This window comes from Equus caballus, chromosome X (genome assembly GCF_041296265.1).
Source record: "Equus caballus isolate H_3958 breed thoroughbred chromosome X, TB-T2T, whole genome shotgun sequence".
In the NCBI taxonomy this organism is placed as follows: Eukaryota; Metazoa; Chordata; class Mammalia; order Perissodactyla; family Equidae; genus Equus; species Equus caballus.
The window spans coordinates 115,182,917-115,196,734 of record NC_091715.1 but is presented as its reverse complement, the minus strand read 5'-3'; the positions used below and the strand labels follow the sequence as shown (position 1 = coordinate 115,196,734).

Below are 13,818 nucleotides of genomic sequence, written 5' to 3'. Positions count from 1 at the left end.
ACAGCAGGTACAAAACAGTATGAATATGACACAGTTTGCATAAGAGTATACATAACATGTATCTGTTTATATACACACAACAGAGATGTCTAGAAAGATGTTCGACAAAATGTTAATAGTTATAGTCTATGGGTGGTGATTTTTACTTTCTTCTTTATATTTTTTGCATTGTTCGAATTTTCTACAATGTATTTATCTTTATAATGAGGAAAAAAAGGAACACTTTTACTTTGGGAAAAATAAACCTCCTTACAACGTGAACTGCTTTGTTCTTACGCCTCTTCCCACTTTAATTCCATGCCGCGCTCTAGTTTCCTGTCAGTTGCAAGAGTAAGGAAGGCAGACATCAATTCTACTCTGCCTAACTCGTATGGCCTCCAGTCTGGTTAGAGGTCAAATGCCAGGGAACCGTCAGGCTCCTGCTAAACGGGATTCTTTGCACCAGACAGAACAGACGAGAGGAGCATTACAGCTGTGACACAAGAAGTTCCTTCCCACTGCTTTTCAACCAGAACTCCTTGTATAAAGAGCCTTTATGCTCCATTAAAACTACCTACTTATAATAGAAATGGCAATTAGGGATGGGGGGTTATTTTCAGGTCACTTTTTCTTCAAAGAAACAAGTCTTTCAGGCACCTATTGCGTTGCTCCAGAGTGTGCGCATGGGCATGGGGGCGTGTCTGTGTCCATCTGTGTTATTTGCATTCCATCTCACAAAATACTTCCTTTGAGACTCACATCACGGTCCCATTGAAAATGTCACTTTGCTAATATTTTACTAGCATATTTGCTGGTATCCATTTTTTCCCTTCAACTTTAGTCACCAGAAAAACACCTAAACATAGACCTTGTTTCTTATTCTGAATGTGCTACCAAGGCTAAAAGATCATGCTTTACCTGCTTTATGTAGCGTAACTGAGATTCAGCAATTCCATGAACGAAAGACTCAGGCGAAGAGCCTTTTAGGTTCCCATCCCCAGCCAGGTGGGTTGAAGCGCCCCACAGCATTTCACGGACAGATGGGGGATTCAGGTCTACGTGGAAGTCAGCTGAAATCTTACAATTATTCTTCACATCAAACAAGGCAAGATTGATAAAAAAGGGTTCAACCTGGGAATGAAAACAATTATACTTTTAAACGAAGACTTTTTTAGGTGGGGTGGAGGAGGGACACAAATTATAAAATAATTGTTTTTATTCCTCAAGCTTCTGTCATTACAGTTCCTTTCTGAGTTCAACATTTAGGTAAAATTGCATCGTGGCTCATTTGCATATAAGAAAGCATTCTAAAAAATAACAGACTATCAAATTTTAACTTTTGTCAGGTATAAATAATTTCACAAGTTACAGTTTTTTTAAATGATGAGTAGAAATCAGAAGCCACATTTAAAGAACATCCATTGTTCTATGAATAAAATTTACTTCTTACAGGTTTACTGAAATTACCTAAAAATAATGCCAATATGATAAAATAGAAATAAATCTTCCCTTTTGTTATGTTACAGCTTACTGGATTACACATTTCAGATGAGCTAATATCAGTCAACATCAAATTACTTGACAAAAGCTTTGCCCCATCAGCAGTTTTGGAAGACATGATTCCTCTCTACAGATGGCATTTGAAAGCTGGTCACAAAGAGAAATTTCATGCCAGATGGCATAAAAATTAACCCTTTACACAAAGAAAGTCTGCTAGTGCATTTCAGCTACTTTGTAACAGAATAAATCATCACTGTGGATATTTTTAAAAGACAAAACCAGACTCCAAAAATAAAGATGAACATAAAATGCAGTCTCTTGGGTGATTTTACGTTTATAGTTTCAAGTATTTCTGAGCAACTCAAATGATCCGTGACAGCTAATAATTAGAATTCTCTGTGCAGAAGAAAATGAATTCACTCTCTGAGAGTAATGAGTGCGGCTAGCTGAGTGCACAGCGTCTGTAGCCCTGCACGGCTTTCCTGCTCCTTACTCATTGCTGTGAGCCAATTTCACAGAAGTCATATTCTCTGGTAGAATTCACAAATTTGAGGATTGTCCAGGTTCTGGGGACCTGTCCCTCTTAAATGTCAAGAGCCTACTCTATCTGCTACTTTAAAGAGGTAAGACTTTCATGAATCCTCTCAAGATGAAAACATATTCACATTTTGGCAAAAGAAATACATGTATGAAATTCTTCCATGTCCAAGTTATCATAACATGTAGCAATGGAATTTCCATCCTGTAAATTAGTTCTCAGCGATAAAAAGGAAAAGCATTTCCTTAATGCACTGGTTTAAGGGAGGTAGAAGGAAAAGTCATACATACATTTGTGGGTGGTCCTTTTGCATTGTCGCCAACTTGACTCAAGATATTGAAAGTTAAATCATGGCAATTTACCAGGAAACGTTTATTGCACTTTTCCTCAAATGGCTTTATATCAGGTTCAATTCCTGAAAAGTCCAACCTCTACAAAACAGATAGCAGGAATCATTTCCAAAAAATATATATAGGATTCATATTAATATAGATCTATAAGTAAAAATTGCAGAATCCAACAGTTCTCTCTGTCCATTATTCATTTGAACCCTTTTCATTTTTTCATTCAACAAGCCTTTGTAGAGCTCTTCAAACACTGATAGAGAAATTCTGGAGGGAGATGATGAAACTCTGATTGACGGCAATGGGAAAGTCACAAGTCTATACCATGGCCTACAAAGCCCTATATGACACAACTCCCTACCTCCCCCGACTCCTCTGACCTCATCTCCACTGTTCTTGCCTCCCCCCCCAACCAACTCTCTGTTCTAGTCACACCAGCCTCCTTAGTTATTTCTCCAGCACACCAAGTACCCTCCCACCTCAGGGCCTTTGCACTTGCTGTTCTGTCAAGAATCCTCTTCCTGCAGACAGATGCCTGGCTTACTCTTTCATTTCATTGAAGGTTCTGATCAATTGGCATTTCCACAGAGAGACCTTCCTTAACTCCCTACATAAAACTGCACGTTCTCTGACAAACTATACTCTCTTTCCTTGATTTTGCTTTCTAACATTACTTTTTTATATTTACTTAGTTGTTTATTGTCTGTCTTCCCCATGAAATATATGTTGCAGGATGGTAAGAATTTTGTTTCTTTCATGAGCTGTGCAGGAGGCAAAATCGACATGAACAGATACGGGAAGCATCAAGAATAACACAATGGTCTCTTAACTTGAAAGATTCAGTAGATTGTGATGTTACGAACTTAGCTGTAAAATGAAAGTGAATAGCAGATATGGGGGAAGTGTGAGTAGAGATGATGAGTTCAGTTTGGGACGTGCTGGGTTTGTGGGGATGTTAGTAAGTGCTTGGAAAAATAGGAGAGGTCTGGGTTGGAGAGCTGGATTTGGGAGTCAGTGGTAACTAGGGCGGGAAGGAGGACAAGGCTGGAGCCCTGGGGACCACCTACATTTAAATGATGAACAGAGGGAGAGGCGTCTGCTTAGGAAACTGATAAACACTGAGCTCAGCTTCTAACAGAGCTGGGGGATGTACCCTGGCTGCCACAGAGATATATTTTTACAAATTATTGGTATTTCAAAATAGAAAAAAAGTTTTGAAAAAGATATTAAGAGTCAAGGAATTCCTCTTAGCAGGGGAGGAATCTGCCCCTCGTCAAGGCAATTCACAGAATCCTCCTCCACAGCTCACAGGGCTCAGGCGAACGAAGTTCATCTTCCGTTCGTTCTGAATGTCTCAACAGACTTACGTTCTGCTCACGAATGGGAGGAAAAGTGTATACATTGTGGGACAGACAACTTACAATACTTTACGACCAAAGATATGGCAGGCGGGAAGTGACTGGGGAATCTGAGCAGAGTACACTGCCAACATGGAAAACGCAAGCCAAGAAACGCAAGAAGTTTTCTCAATTGCCCAAGTAATTCAAGCCAAAACAGGTATTGTGCCTGAAGAGTCTTAGATAATTATAGCTATTCTGACCTAGCCTGAATCACTGACAAAATCCTCCTTAAAAGGGCCTAGAATATAATATTCGTCCCTGAAAGCACAATTTTTCCCCCCTGAGTCTTTTTATCTACAAAAGGAATACAAATGTGTGGGACTAGACAGCTCCCTCTCGAACACTTATCTCTCTGTGGAGCCAGCAGAGGCAAGTCATTGCCATGGAGATCAATTCTAATTTCCGCCCATTTATCTGCTCTCCTTTCTATCTTGCTCAGACAGCGGAATGCGAAGAGAAACTGGACTAAACCACCCCAGCCCCCAAATCCTTTCCTTTCTGAGGCCTGCAAGTGCAAACGTTGGAACATACGGCCTTCCCCAGTAGTTCAAAGTTGGAGCCATCCCCTTCGGTCAGTCAGTGTGTCTTTATTCTCTAAGGTCAGTGGTAGAAAACCTGTCTCTAAACACCAAACTGAGGCCAAAAGAAAAGGCTGACACAGGATGGCACTTCACCTAGAAAAGGTACTTGATACATACAACATGAATTTCTCTGTGGTGAGACTGCCTTCCATAACCAACATTAAATTCCATTTTTTGTCCTTAAAGTTTCATCACAACTGTGAATTTCTCTCTCACTGTAGCTCACTGTTAAACTCAAACATAAAATCAGTTCAGTTCCATGACCACAAAAACACTACACCACAAATTTTTTTAAGATACTGGATTGGGTTTCAACCACAGTCAATTGGCTTCTTTGTATACAATGAAAGAGCCTGACGTGTCCAATTAGAACCCGATCTTTCGGGGGTGTAATCAAAGGTTCAGACATGCTTGGAACAAGTACATTTCTGAATGAATATCTTAGAACTAACCTTCCTGAGGCCTGCTACACTTTTTTAAAATCATTTGACTCACACAAGCAATATAAATACCACTACGGAAAAAAAGGGAGATGAAACACTGAAAACAAATTTTCTCCAAGTAATTTCATTTTCTTGTGTGGCATTTTTACTAAGGAAAAATTCCTGCATTGTTTGTAGACTATAAACTTCTTCCATTTCACACTAAAAAATTTTATTTAGAAAATCGTATGAAGCAAAAAGCAAAAAGAAACAAAATCAGTCTTCCCCCATTTTATTGTATATTTTCATGGTCTATTTTCACTGAGAAAAAAACTGTAATGCTCCTGTAATGCATACATTTCTATTTCAAAAAAATCCCAAAGATTTAATTAGAAATCTCACATAGAAAAAGTGAAAAGAAAACCAAAAATAATCATCTTCCCACAAATAATTTCATTTTCTTGTGAAATATGTTCCTTAGGAAAAATATTTGTCATACTTGTATATGGTAGAAGTTTTCCACTTAAACCAATCAGCAATTCAATTAGAAAATATCATGGAATTAAATATTAACTGCATATATCTTCGTACAAAAAGTGCCTACCTATCTCTCATGAAAGAGGTGAACACATATATGGACACAAACCTGTACTTCCCTGAACCACTTTCCATTTAAAGGGGGATTAAGCCAGATGTGAAAATGATCCCGGTTCTACAGGCCTGCGCCAACAGTGGAGAATAAATCACAAGTCTCAGATGACCTGGCGTTCTTGATACTGCAGATATTCGCTGATACTAGATCACAATTGTATTTGATGAGCTAAAAGAGCACTGAAATCATCTTTAAGGGTTATTTAATTTACCCATTTTGAGGAGTGAGTGAGATGAAGTGAAAAGAATATAGAGAACTGAGAAATAAAACACATATTGAGTCCCAAATTATTTGCAGACATGACAGTCCTCAAGTGAAGTTAGTTGTTAAGCCACCTGTGCAAAGCGAACAAGACAAAGGTAAAGCAACTGATATTGCCCAGTGGTGCAAAAATCAGTGATGTCAACGTTTCCTTTCATAAATGCTGTTTACCCAAATAAGCAACAATTCCAGGGCTATGTAAAGAAATATATCATTAGTACCTGAACTTCCGAATCAAAAGAAAAGAGATTCTGTCTTCCATCTCCTCTACTGAGTTTGTTTAGCTGTTCAGTTTCTCTTCCATACTAAAAATTAAAAAATATATATATACACACCAAACATTATTTTATTTCCTTCAAAACAGTACTAAATACCATTCAAATATATAGTTTATGTGAAGACAGCAATCTGACACAGCTTCAAAAATATACCATTCTCCATTTCCATCTACTTAAGGTGGATAAAGAATGCTTGCTTGGCAGAGTCACTGTCACTGTGACCCACAATAAGCCATAGATCAGGTTCCTAGACTTTCTATGTGCCTCTCATAACATCAAGAATATTGTTCAACGCATAGTGGTATAAAAAACGAATCCAAGAGACTTTGGATGCAAAAGAGAAATAAACAAGGAAGAAAACACTATCTTTTACATATCCATGGTGCTAGCCATGGAATATTGTATACAATTCTGATTCTGTCACTTTAGGAAAAACATAACGGGCTGTACAGTCTGGAATGACAAAGATTCAGAGGGGATACATTAAAATCTACAACATCATAGAAAGCCAAGATCAGGGGACATGAATGTGTTCCTAAATTCTGGAAACTAGCTTAGGAGCTTAATAGAAAGGTAAATTTCAAAGAGAAAAAAAGTAACTTCTAAACTTGTATAACTTAGTAGTCCAGGAAGAATAATAAAGTAAAAATATAAGTAGGTTTGACAGGATTTAAATGAATAAATGGGTCATAACCTTCTAATCTTTTATAGTATAGGGTCCACAGAGTAAAATATGTAACCTACTAAGACAGGTCTGATAATCACCTTCTACTCTCTCTCTCAAAAGTGTCCCCTTTCAAACTCCAAAGAGCAGAGTAATTAACACAAATGATGTCTGTTCGTCAAATCTTTACCTGATGAAATTATTCATATACCTACATATTTACATATAGAAAATATGATTTTCATATGAAATTAACATACACAAATCATTAGATCAAATATCATGTTCAATCTGCATCAATAACCCCTTGAATGAAGAGTATTTCTTTACGAATGAAGTGCAGCAATTAAACTGAATAAGAAGGAGCAGACAAAATTAATACACTCACAAGAACCTAGAAGTACTTCCTGGCACCTAGGAAAAACCCCACAAGATTTTCCAAACTGTTAGTTGGCACTTACAGGTCCAACTTTAAGAGTATAACTTTCCTTTTACAATCTCTACCTGTTTCACTAATTTGCTATGGTTCTTAACTTAGAAGTGACATTGCCAAATGGAATCCAGCATTACAACTTTAACAGCTAATCCTGCATTGTCTCAGTTGAAGGCAAGTTGCCATAAGAAAGATGTACCTTCATCAGTTCCGGATGCATGCTCCTTTCCAAACTGGCCATGATGTTCTCAGCTTTTCCTTGGCTGCTAGTTTCATCATCTGCAAATTCATTAAAAGCAGATGTTCCAAACCATGCAGACCATTACTAATCACCTAAGAGGAATACCCTAACTATCTCTCCCACCCCATCCTCTCCTACTAGATTTATTGCAAAGAATTTTGATTATGAAAGCATAGGGAAAACTTTAATGGACTTTTGAAAATCTGCCATGAATTCCCTATCCGTTTTAGTCTGGTTATATTTCATGTGTCAGAGTCAGCGCAGCATCAACTCTTAAAAATATCTATCAGCCTCCATAGTCACTTTTAATGAAGTAGGTCAACCTTCAAGGTTAAGAGTTCTATATTCACCCTACACAAAGGACATCCCCATGGATTAAAGACAAGGGCTTTACCTCAGTAATGAATCATTTAAAAATTCTGACCTTGTGCTGTTTCTACCGTCTCCTTTTTCTCTTGCACTAAACTGTCAGTATTGATCTGAATAATCTTTTTCAAAGTTATCAACCATTCTTCCATTTCCTGCTCAGTTTCGGCAGCCAGATAATGGCTATACTTATCTAACATCTTGAGTTCAAAAGCATGACGCCGCATTTTGGGGCACTAGAGGAAATAAAAAAGCATGTGTTCAGTTAATTTAGTTGCCCTTTTAATATTAGATTTCATTAGTTTATTTATTTTTACCTCAGCTTAGCACATATGTACATCAATACTTTCACGAAACAATTGCCTCTACCAACAAGAATTTATAACTCCGACACAATGAATGACCATGTCAAACATCTTTTTTGTTACCCTTAGTACTGAGCACAGTGGTATATGCACAAAGGTGGCATAAAATACTACTTGTTGAGTATTATCACTTAAGGCCTTTTGACATCCTTCACATTTAGATAATCAAACTGGCACCATAAAAATAAGCGGATGTTTTACTATTCCCATTTTGCTTAAAGTTTTCCTTGCATATTTACAGGTTTTCAAAATCAGCCCTTAAAAAGAGGCTTAAATATGACCTGAAATAAATCTGGGACCTGCTTTATATCACACCATCAAACACAATATTGATACCTGATTCACGTTACCATGCATAAGATGAAATGCATCACAGTAGCATAAAAGAAGACTGTAGTTGGTTCACATTAAATTGTGGCTCCCAGTAAAAAACATGGAAACAGCCTATGCTGAACACTAGCACACAAGGAAACTTTTGTAAAACTTCAAATTCATCCTCAAATATGATGACGTATTCTTTCATATTACCACCTCCTCTGTCATGAAAAGAAAGATAGCACCGTCCTCTCCCTCCCAAATAGCTCAGCGTTCATTTCAAGAAAGGCTCATGAATCAATAATTTTCCACTGCATGGTCATTATTCAAGAAGGAACCACGAAAGTTCCTCCTTCTCATCTTCAAAGGACAGTAAAGGATGAAATTAAACTGCTGTAGCAAGTCATAAAGATTTATATATTTGAAAATATTTGGGAAGGGGGGGAATCATAAATAGATGGGGAAAGCAGAGCCCGGGAACGCTCTAAAGAAAGGTCAATCCGGTCTAGAGCTAATTGAGAAAATCTGGGAACTGTGCGTGCCTCTTCTGCCAGTTGGATAAAAAAGCTATTACATATATAAAAAAAGAAGGCACCTCTATTCACATAGATCTTCATGTTTTTAAAAGCGTTTTTTCCTTTGATCTTCATGACAATCTCGTTTGGTAAGAAGACATTAATCCCACTTTACAGTTTTGAAAATTAGGATTCAGGTAGGTGAGGGCATTTAACGGGCATCTCCTGCCTCCTAACCAGCCCAGTGCTCCTTCTGGTCGACCATGCTGCCCTGGCTCTATAGTAATGGCTCCTATCTCTTGGTCAATCGACTTCCTATTTAGATTCTCTCTCTACCCTCTGTTTCCCATCCAGTCTTTGTCCATGCTTCTTCAGTTATTCAAATCAGCAAACATTTATTAAGCCCCTATTGTGTGCACAACACTGCTAATTAGTACAAGGGACACAGACATGAATAAGATATGGTCCCTGTACTCCAAAAAGGAGTGTGCAGAATTAACCACAAATTAGATTATGATTCAGTCATATGATGGAGGGAAAAGTAGTGGTAGCACACGAGAGGTGGAGCTTAATTCCACTTAGTGCATGAGGTTGAGGAAGGAAACAGAAAACATTTCATGGTAGAAGTGCCATTTGAGCCGAGTCTTAAAAGATAGCATTCAAATAGGAACGAGAAGGGAAAAGTATACACCAAGCAAAGAAACAAACGTAAGAAAGCCACACACATGCGAACCTCTGGAGCACTGAGTTTGGCGTGACTAGAGCACAGAATGTATGAGAGGACGCAGAGGGGATGGGGTTAGAAAGCAGGGTAAGGCCAAATCACTGTGGGCCTGAAATGCCATGGGAAGAGCTTTAGGTCTCACTCCGCAAGACGATAAAACAGGAGCCAAAAGGTTCTGAGTAGGCAAGTGAAGGACCCCGTCTGTCTCAGGAAGATGCACTGGAGCAGGAAAACAAATCAGAAGGCAAGAAAGCGTGACTCTGGCCACGAGATGATAAAAGGGAGAACCAGAAGAAGGGCAGTGAGAATGGAAAGAAGGTAAGAGATTCAAGAGACACTCTTGTCTCCAAAGGACTGGGTAAACACTCGAATACTGGCACAGAGTGAGAGTGGGGCACTCAAAAGGACACTGAAGTTAATGAATGTTTTGGTGGATGGAGATGCCATTAACCAAGACAAAAAAATGCTGAGATTCTTAATAGTCGATCAATATCCTCTTCGAGAAAGAGACAGAAAGGTTAGCTCTACGGCCCTACCTGAACAACGTCAATGCAGGCGTCCAAGTAGATGCAACCTTTAGATTCTTTCGAATTTTTCTCATCTTTATAGGAATTGAGAATATATGAACCATCAGGAAGTTGAGTTAAGTAAAAATACCGTCTCTTGAATACCTATGGGGGAAAACCCAGCAATGACACATTTGTTACATATACATTGCATTTAAACAGCTTCTTGGAACTAAAAAACCTTGAAGAGCTTGCCACAGGCATTATATCTGGACAATCTTCAGACAACTCTGAAAAGCCATTAGGAATTACAATTATCTTCATTGTTTTAAGATGGAGAATTTTAAGTCAAGTGACTTACTCTCAGTTAATCAAATATCTAGAGAAGTTGAAGTTTATAAAGCATTTTCGTATCTGAGTCACTATCATTTCACTATAGCATCCTTTTCCCATTTGAATGCAAACCATGACTAGATTCTTATAATTTCATTCACATCACCATAAATCCATGTATAAATATAAAAATATATATACAGACAGACACATACTCCTTTAGCATATATTTACATTTCACCTGCACATCTTACTGCACTCATCTGTGCTGTTCCAGTGTCCTTGCTTTTGAAAGTCCAACTTATAATACACTCACAGGCAAACGCTGAGAGTCATTAGTTGCCTACCAGTTGTTGTTGAGTGCCCTCATGCTGAGATTTGAGTCGACAGGTCCAATAGGATTGTGCCATCCGTTTGAAATTAGGGACTCAGAACAGTTAAGGAATAACCTGTTGCTACAATTCACAGTGAAACCCCCAAGAACAGGGAAAAGGAGGAAGACAGCTTGACTTGTTCATGCTGCCCCTCTTCTCTCCCCTAAAGAGAGTCTTGGCAGAGAAAGACAAACTGTGCGATTTCACTCAGATGTGGAAGTACAACAAACAAACACATAGATAAAGAGAACAGATTTGTGGTTATCAGCGGGGAAGGAAGTGGGGGAGGGTGAAAGGGGTAAAGGGACACATATATATGGTGACGGATAAAAACCAGACTGTTGGTGGTGAAAATGATGCAGTTTATACAGAAGCTGAAATATAATAACGTACACCTGAAATTTACACAATGTTATAAAGCAATATGACCTCAATAAAATAATTTTTAGAAAAAGAGTCTTAGATCTGATGAAGGAGGTGGAAAAAGGGGATTCAGAGTTCTCTGATGAATCTATGCTTCTCAGAATAAGCCACAAACTGCAAGTTGTGTCAAGCATGTGTTACAGTCAAATTCCCCAGGATGATGGATCTAAAATCATTTCAGGGTGAGAATGGCAAGAGAGACTAGGAAAGAGAGTCTTGGTGATTATTGAGGAAATGCATTCCTATGCATCTTGTCTTACTGACAGAAGTTGGCGTCAACATTTAAGCTTGCCATTTTCAATCACCCATCTGATTATCCAGTATGATATCTGACTATTTTAAGAACTTTAATTATGGAAAGAGTATTTATTTGGCAAGATTCTTCTTGAAAACTATTTAACTTCCGGCAAAGTATCTGAAATACCAACAATTCATTTCTCCATAGCATGAGTAAGCAAAATATAGAAACACGTGAAGGGGCATTTCTTTTTAGGAAAACCAGTAAAAAGAAATAATATGCTTGTAGTTATTTTTGACTTGTTTAAATATCATTGATTTTGGAATGAGTGACATAAATATATCAGTGTGAGGAACACCCTAACAGGTTAGACTGGTAAATGCCACAGCTTCCATTTCAGGGAGTGGCCAAGTGGGCTATGTGCGATCAACAGAAAGGAGAGCAAGCAGAAAATATCACTTTGTTTTTCAATGCCAATCAAGTAAACGTTACTGCATTAGGATATGAAGGTACAGAAAGAGTGAGTGAGCGTGTGTCTGAGCGTGTGTGTGACCTCATAATATGAGAATGTACAGATACATTCTCATATGTGTATACGAGATATACTCTCATATTTGATTCACCCACATTTAAGGTTATTAGAGCTATGACTGAAGAAATCTATATTCATAGACAAGGAAAATGCTGATCATAATGGTGATTATATATCTATATCTTTGTTTATTTTCATGATAATGGTTCATATCCGTTATTAAAATGATGGGACCAGGGGCCAGCCCCGTGGCTGAGTGGTTAAGTTCGCGCATTCTGCTTTGGCGGCCCAGGGTTTCACTGGTTTGGATCCCGGACACGGACATGGCACCGCTCATCAGGCCATGCTGAGGCGGTGTCCCACATGCCACAAGTGGAAGGACCCACAACTAAAAATACACAACTATGTACCAGGGGGCTTTGGGGAGCAAAAGGAAAAATAAAATCTTTAAAAGAAAAAAAAGATGGGACCAGAAGACCAAAATCACATACTGAGCTCATTTCAAAAGAACAAAACACCACTTTTTAAAAGTTATTACAACAATCATGTATGAAAAAAGTTAAAATACATTTTCCAGACAAAAATTAATTGAAATGAAAAAGTTACAAGATTAGAATCTGCACTATGATCAAATCTAAAATTCAAAGACTATAGACTCCGTGGTACAGTCTGTAGACTTTACTTGCAGAGTCCACAGCCAGCAACAAAGAGAGGGACAGAGGCAGAGAAAAAGAGCAAAACATTTGCAGCACAGAGTCAAATTATAGTCTGTGAAATTTTTTTCATGTACAGCTGCCTCACCAAGCTAAGATGTTTTGTGGCAGCCCCCACTTCCAGTATTAGCAGAGCACATCATTAGAATAGAGATGGAAAGGGATCTGAAATTACAGTAAATCACTTCCTGTAAGTTTGCAATTATGTCTAAATGTGACACGGAGGTAGGGAGCTCATGAATCTGGGGAGAGCGCAGATGCCTGACAGACGATCTTGATTCTCATCCAGCACCCCTGCTCACCAGCAGTGAGTTATCCTCAAGACTCTGATTCTCTGTTTCCTCACTTGCAAAATGATAGGATCAGACAAGATGATGTATAAGATCATTGTTTTCAGGATCTATAAATAATTTTACTGAAATTGAACAAATAACACAGCAGCATCCCTAGGCTGGAGGCCGCCCTCCCCAAGGGATTTCCTACAGGCTAGAAGCTCACAGTTGGTACAGTAAGAAATGTTTTTAAAAAGTCATTTCTACAGAAATGAGACTGCCCCAACAACAGATCTGTAAGACCCACCAACGATGTTTTCTCATTCGAATATTCTGTGATATATCCTGGGTTTCAACTTCTGGGAAGCTTTTAAGGTACCTTTCAAAGAAGAAAGGAGTATCCTAAATCTCTCACATGGAACCAAAAGGAAAATCAGAAACATGACTTCCCTGACATTTTTTAAATTTCCAAGATGTTGCTATTTAGGGCACAGGTCTTCATTGTTTTTTCCATTTCAATAAGACGGCAGCTATTAATATAATTACTATATAGAAGAGTGGTAAATACTCTATTTCATACTTTTCATCTGAAGGCCTCAAGTCCTTTGTAACCAATAGCTAGTTCTTTTAATATCGCGTGGGGATAAGCACCATTATTCACATTTTACCTAACAGCAAACTGAGAGACCAAGAGCTCACTCAAGTCACACATACAAGTCAACGGTAGAACTGGAGTCAGAATCATATGACAGGGACGAACAAAGAGAATCTTGCCCAAACCGTCCAATGGCATCCCACCAAGGTAAGAATAAGATCCCAAATCCTCACCATAGCCTGGGATGATGTACA

At 38.3% G+C, this 13,818-nt stretch overlaps 1 protein-coding gene across 5 annotated transcripts in view; it reads right to left on the bottom strand.

Moving 5' to 3' along the window:
- Nucleotides 1–13,818, bottom strand: part of DOCK11 (dedicator of cytokinesis 11) — a 180,605-nt gene that overhangs the window by 110,486 nt on the left and 56,301 nt on the right. For 3 of the 5 annotated variants that reach the window (XM_023633785.2, XM_023633787.2, XM_023633788.2), the window contains exons 7-12: nt 10,115–10,249; nt 7,718–7,895; nt 7,252–7,331; nt 5,899–5,982; nt 2,308–2,448; nt 898–1,110 (exon numbers count right to left, since the gene is read on the bottom strand). In XM_023633785.2, the coding sequence (XP_023489553.1) occupies nt 898–1,110; nt 2,308–2,448; nt 5,899–5,982; nt 7,252–7,331; nt 7,718–7,895; nt 10,115–10,249 (831 nt within the window). The remainder of the gene's footprint in view (nt 1–897; nt 1,111–2,307; nt 2,449–5,898; nt 5,983–7,251; nt 7,332–7,717; nt 7,896–10,114; nt 10,250–13,818) is intronic. The other 2 variants (XM_023633790.2, XM_070258289.1) reach the window with 1 other exon arrangement.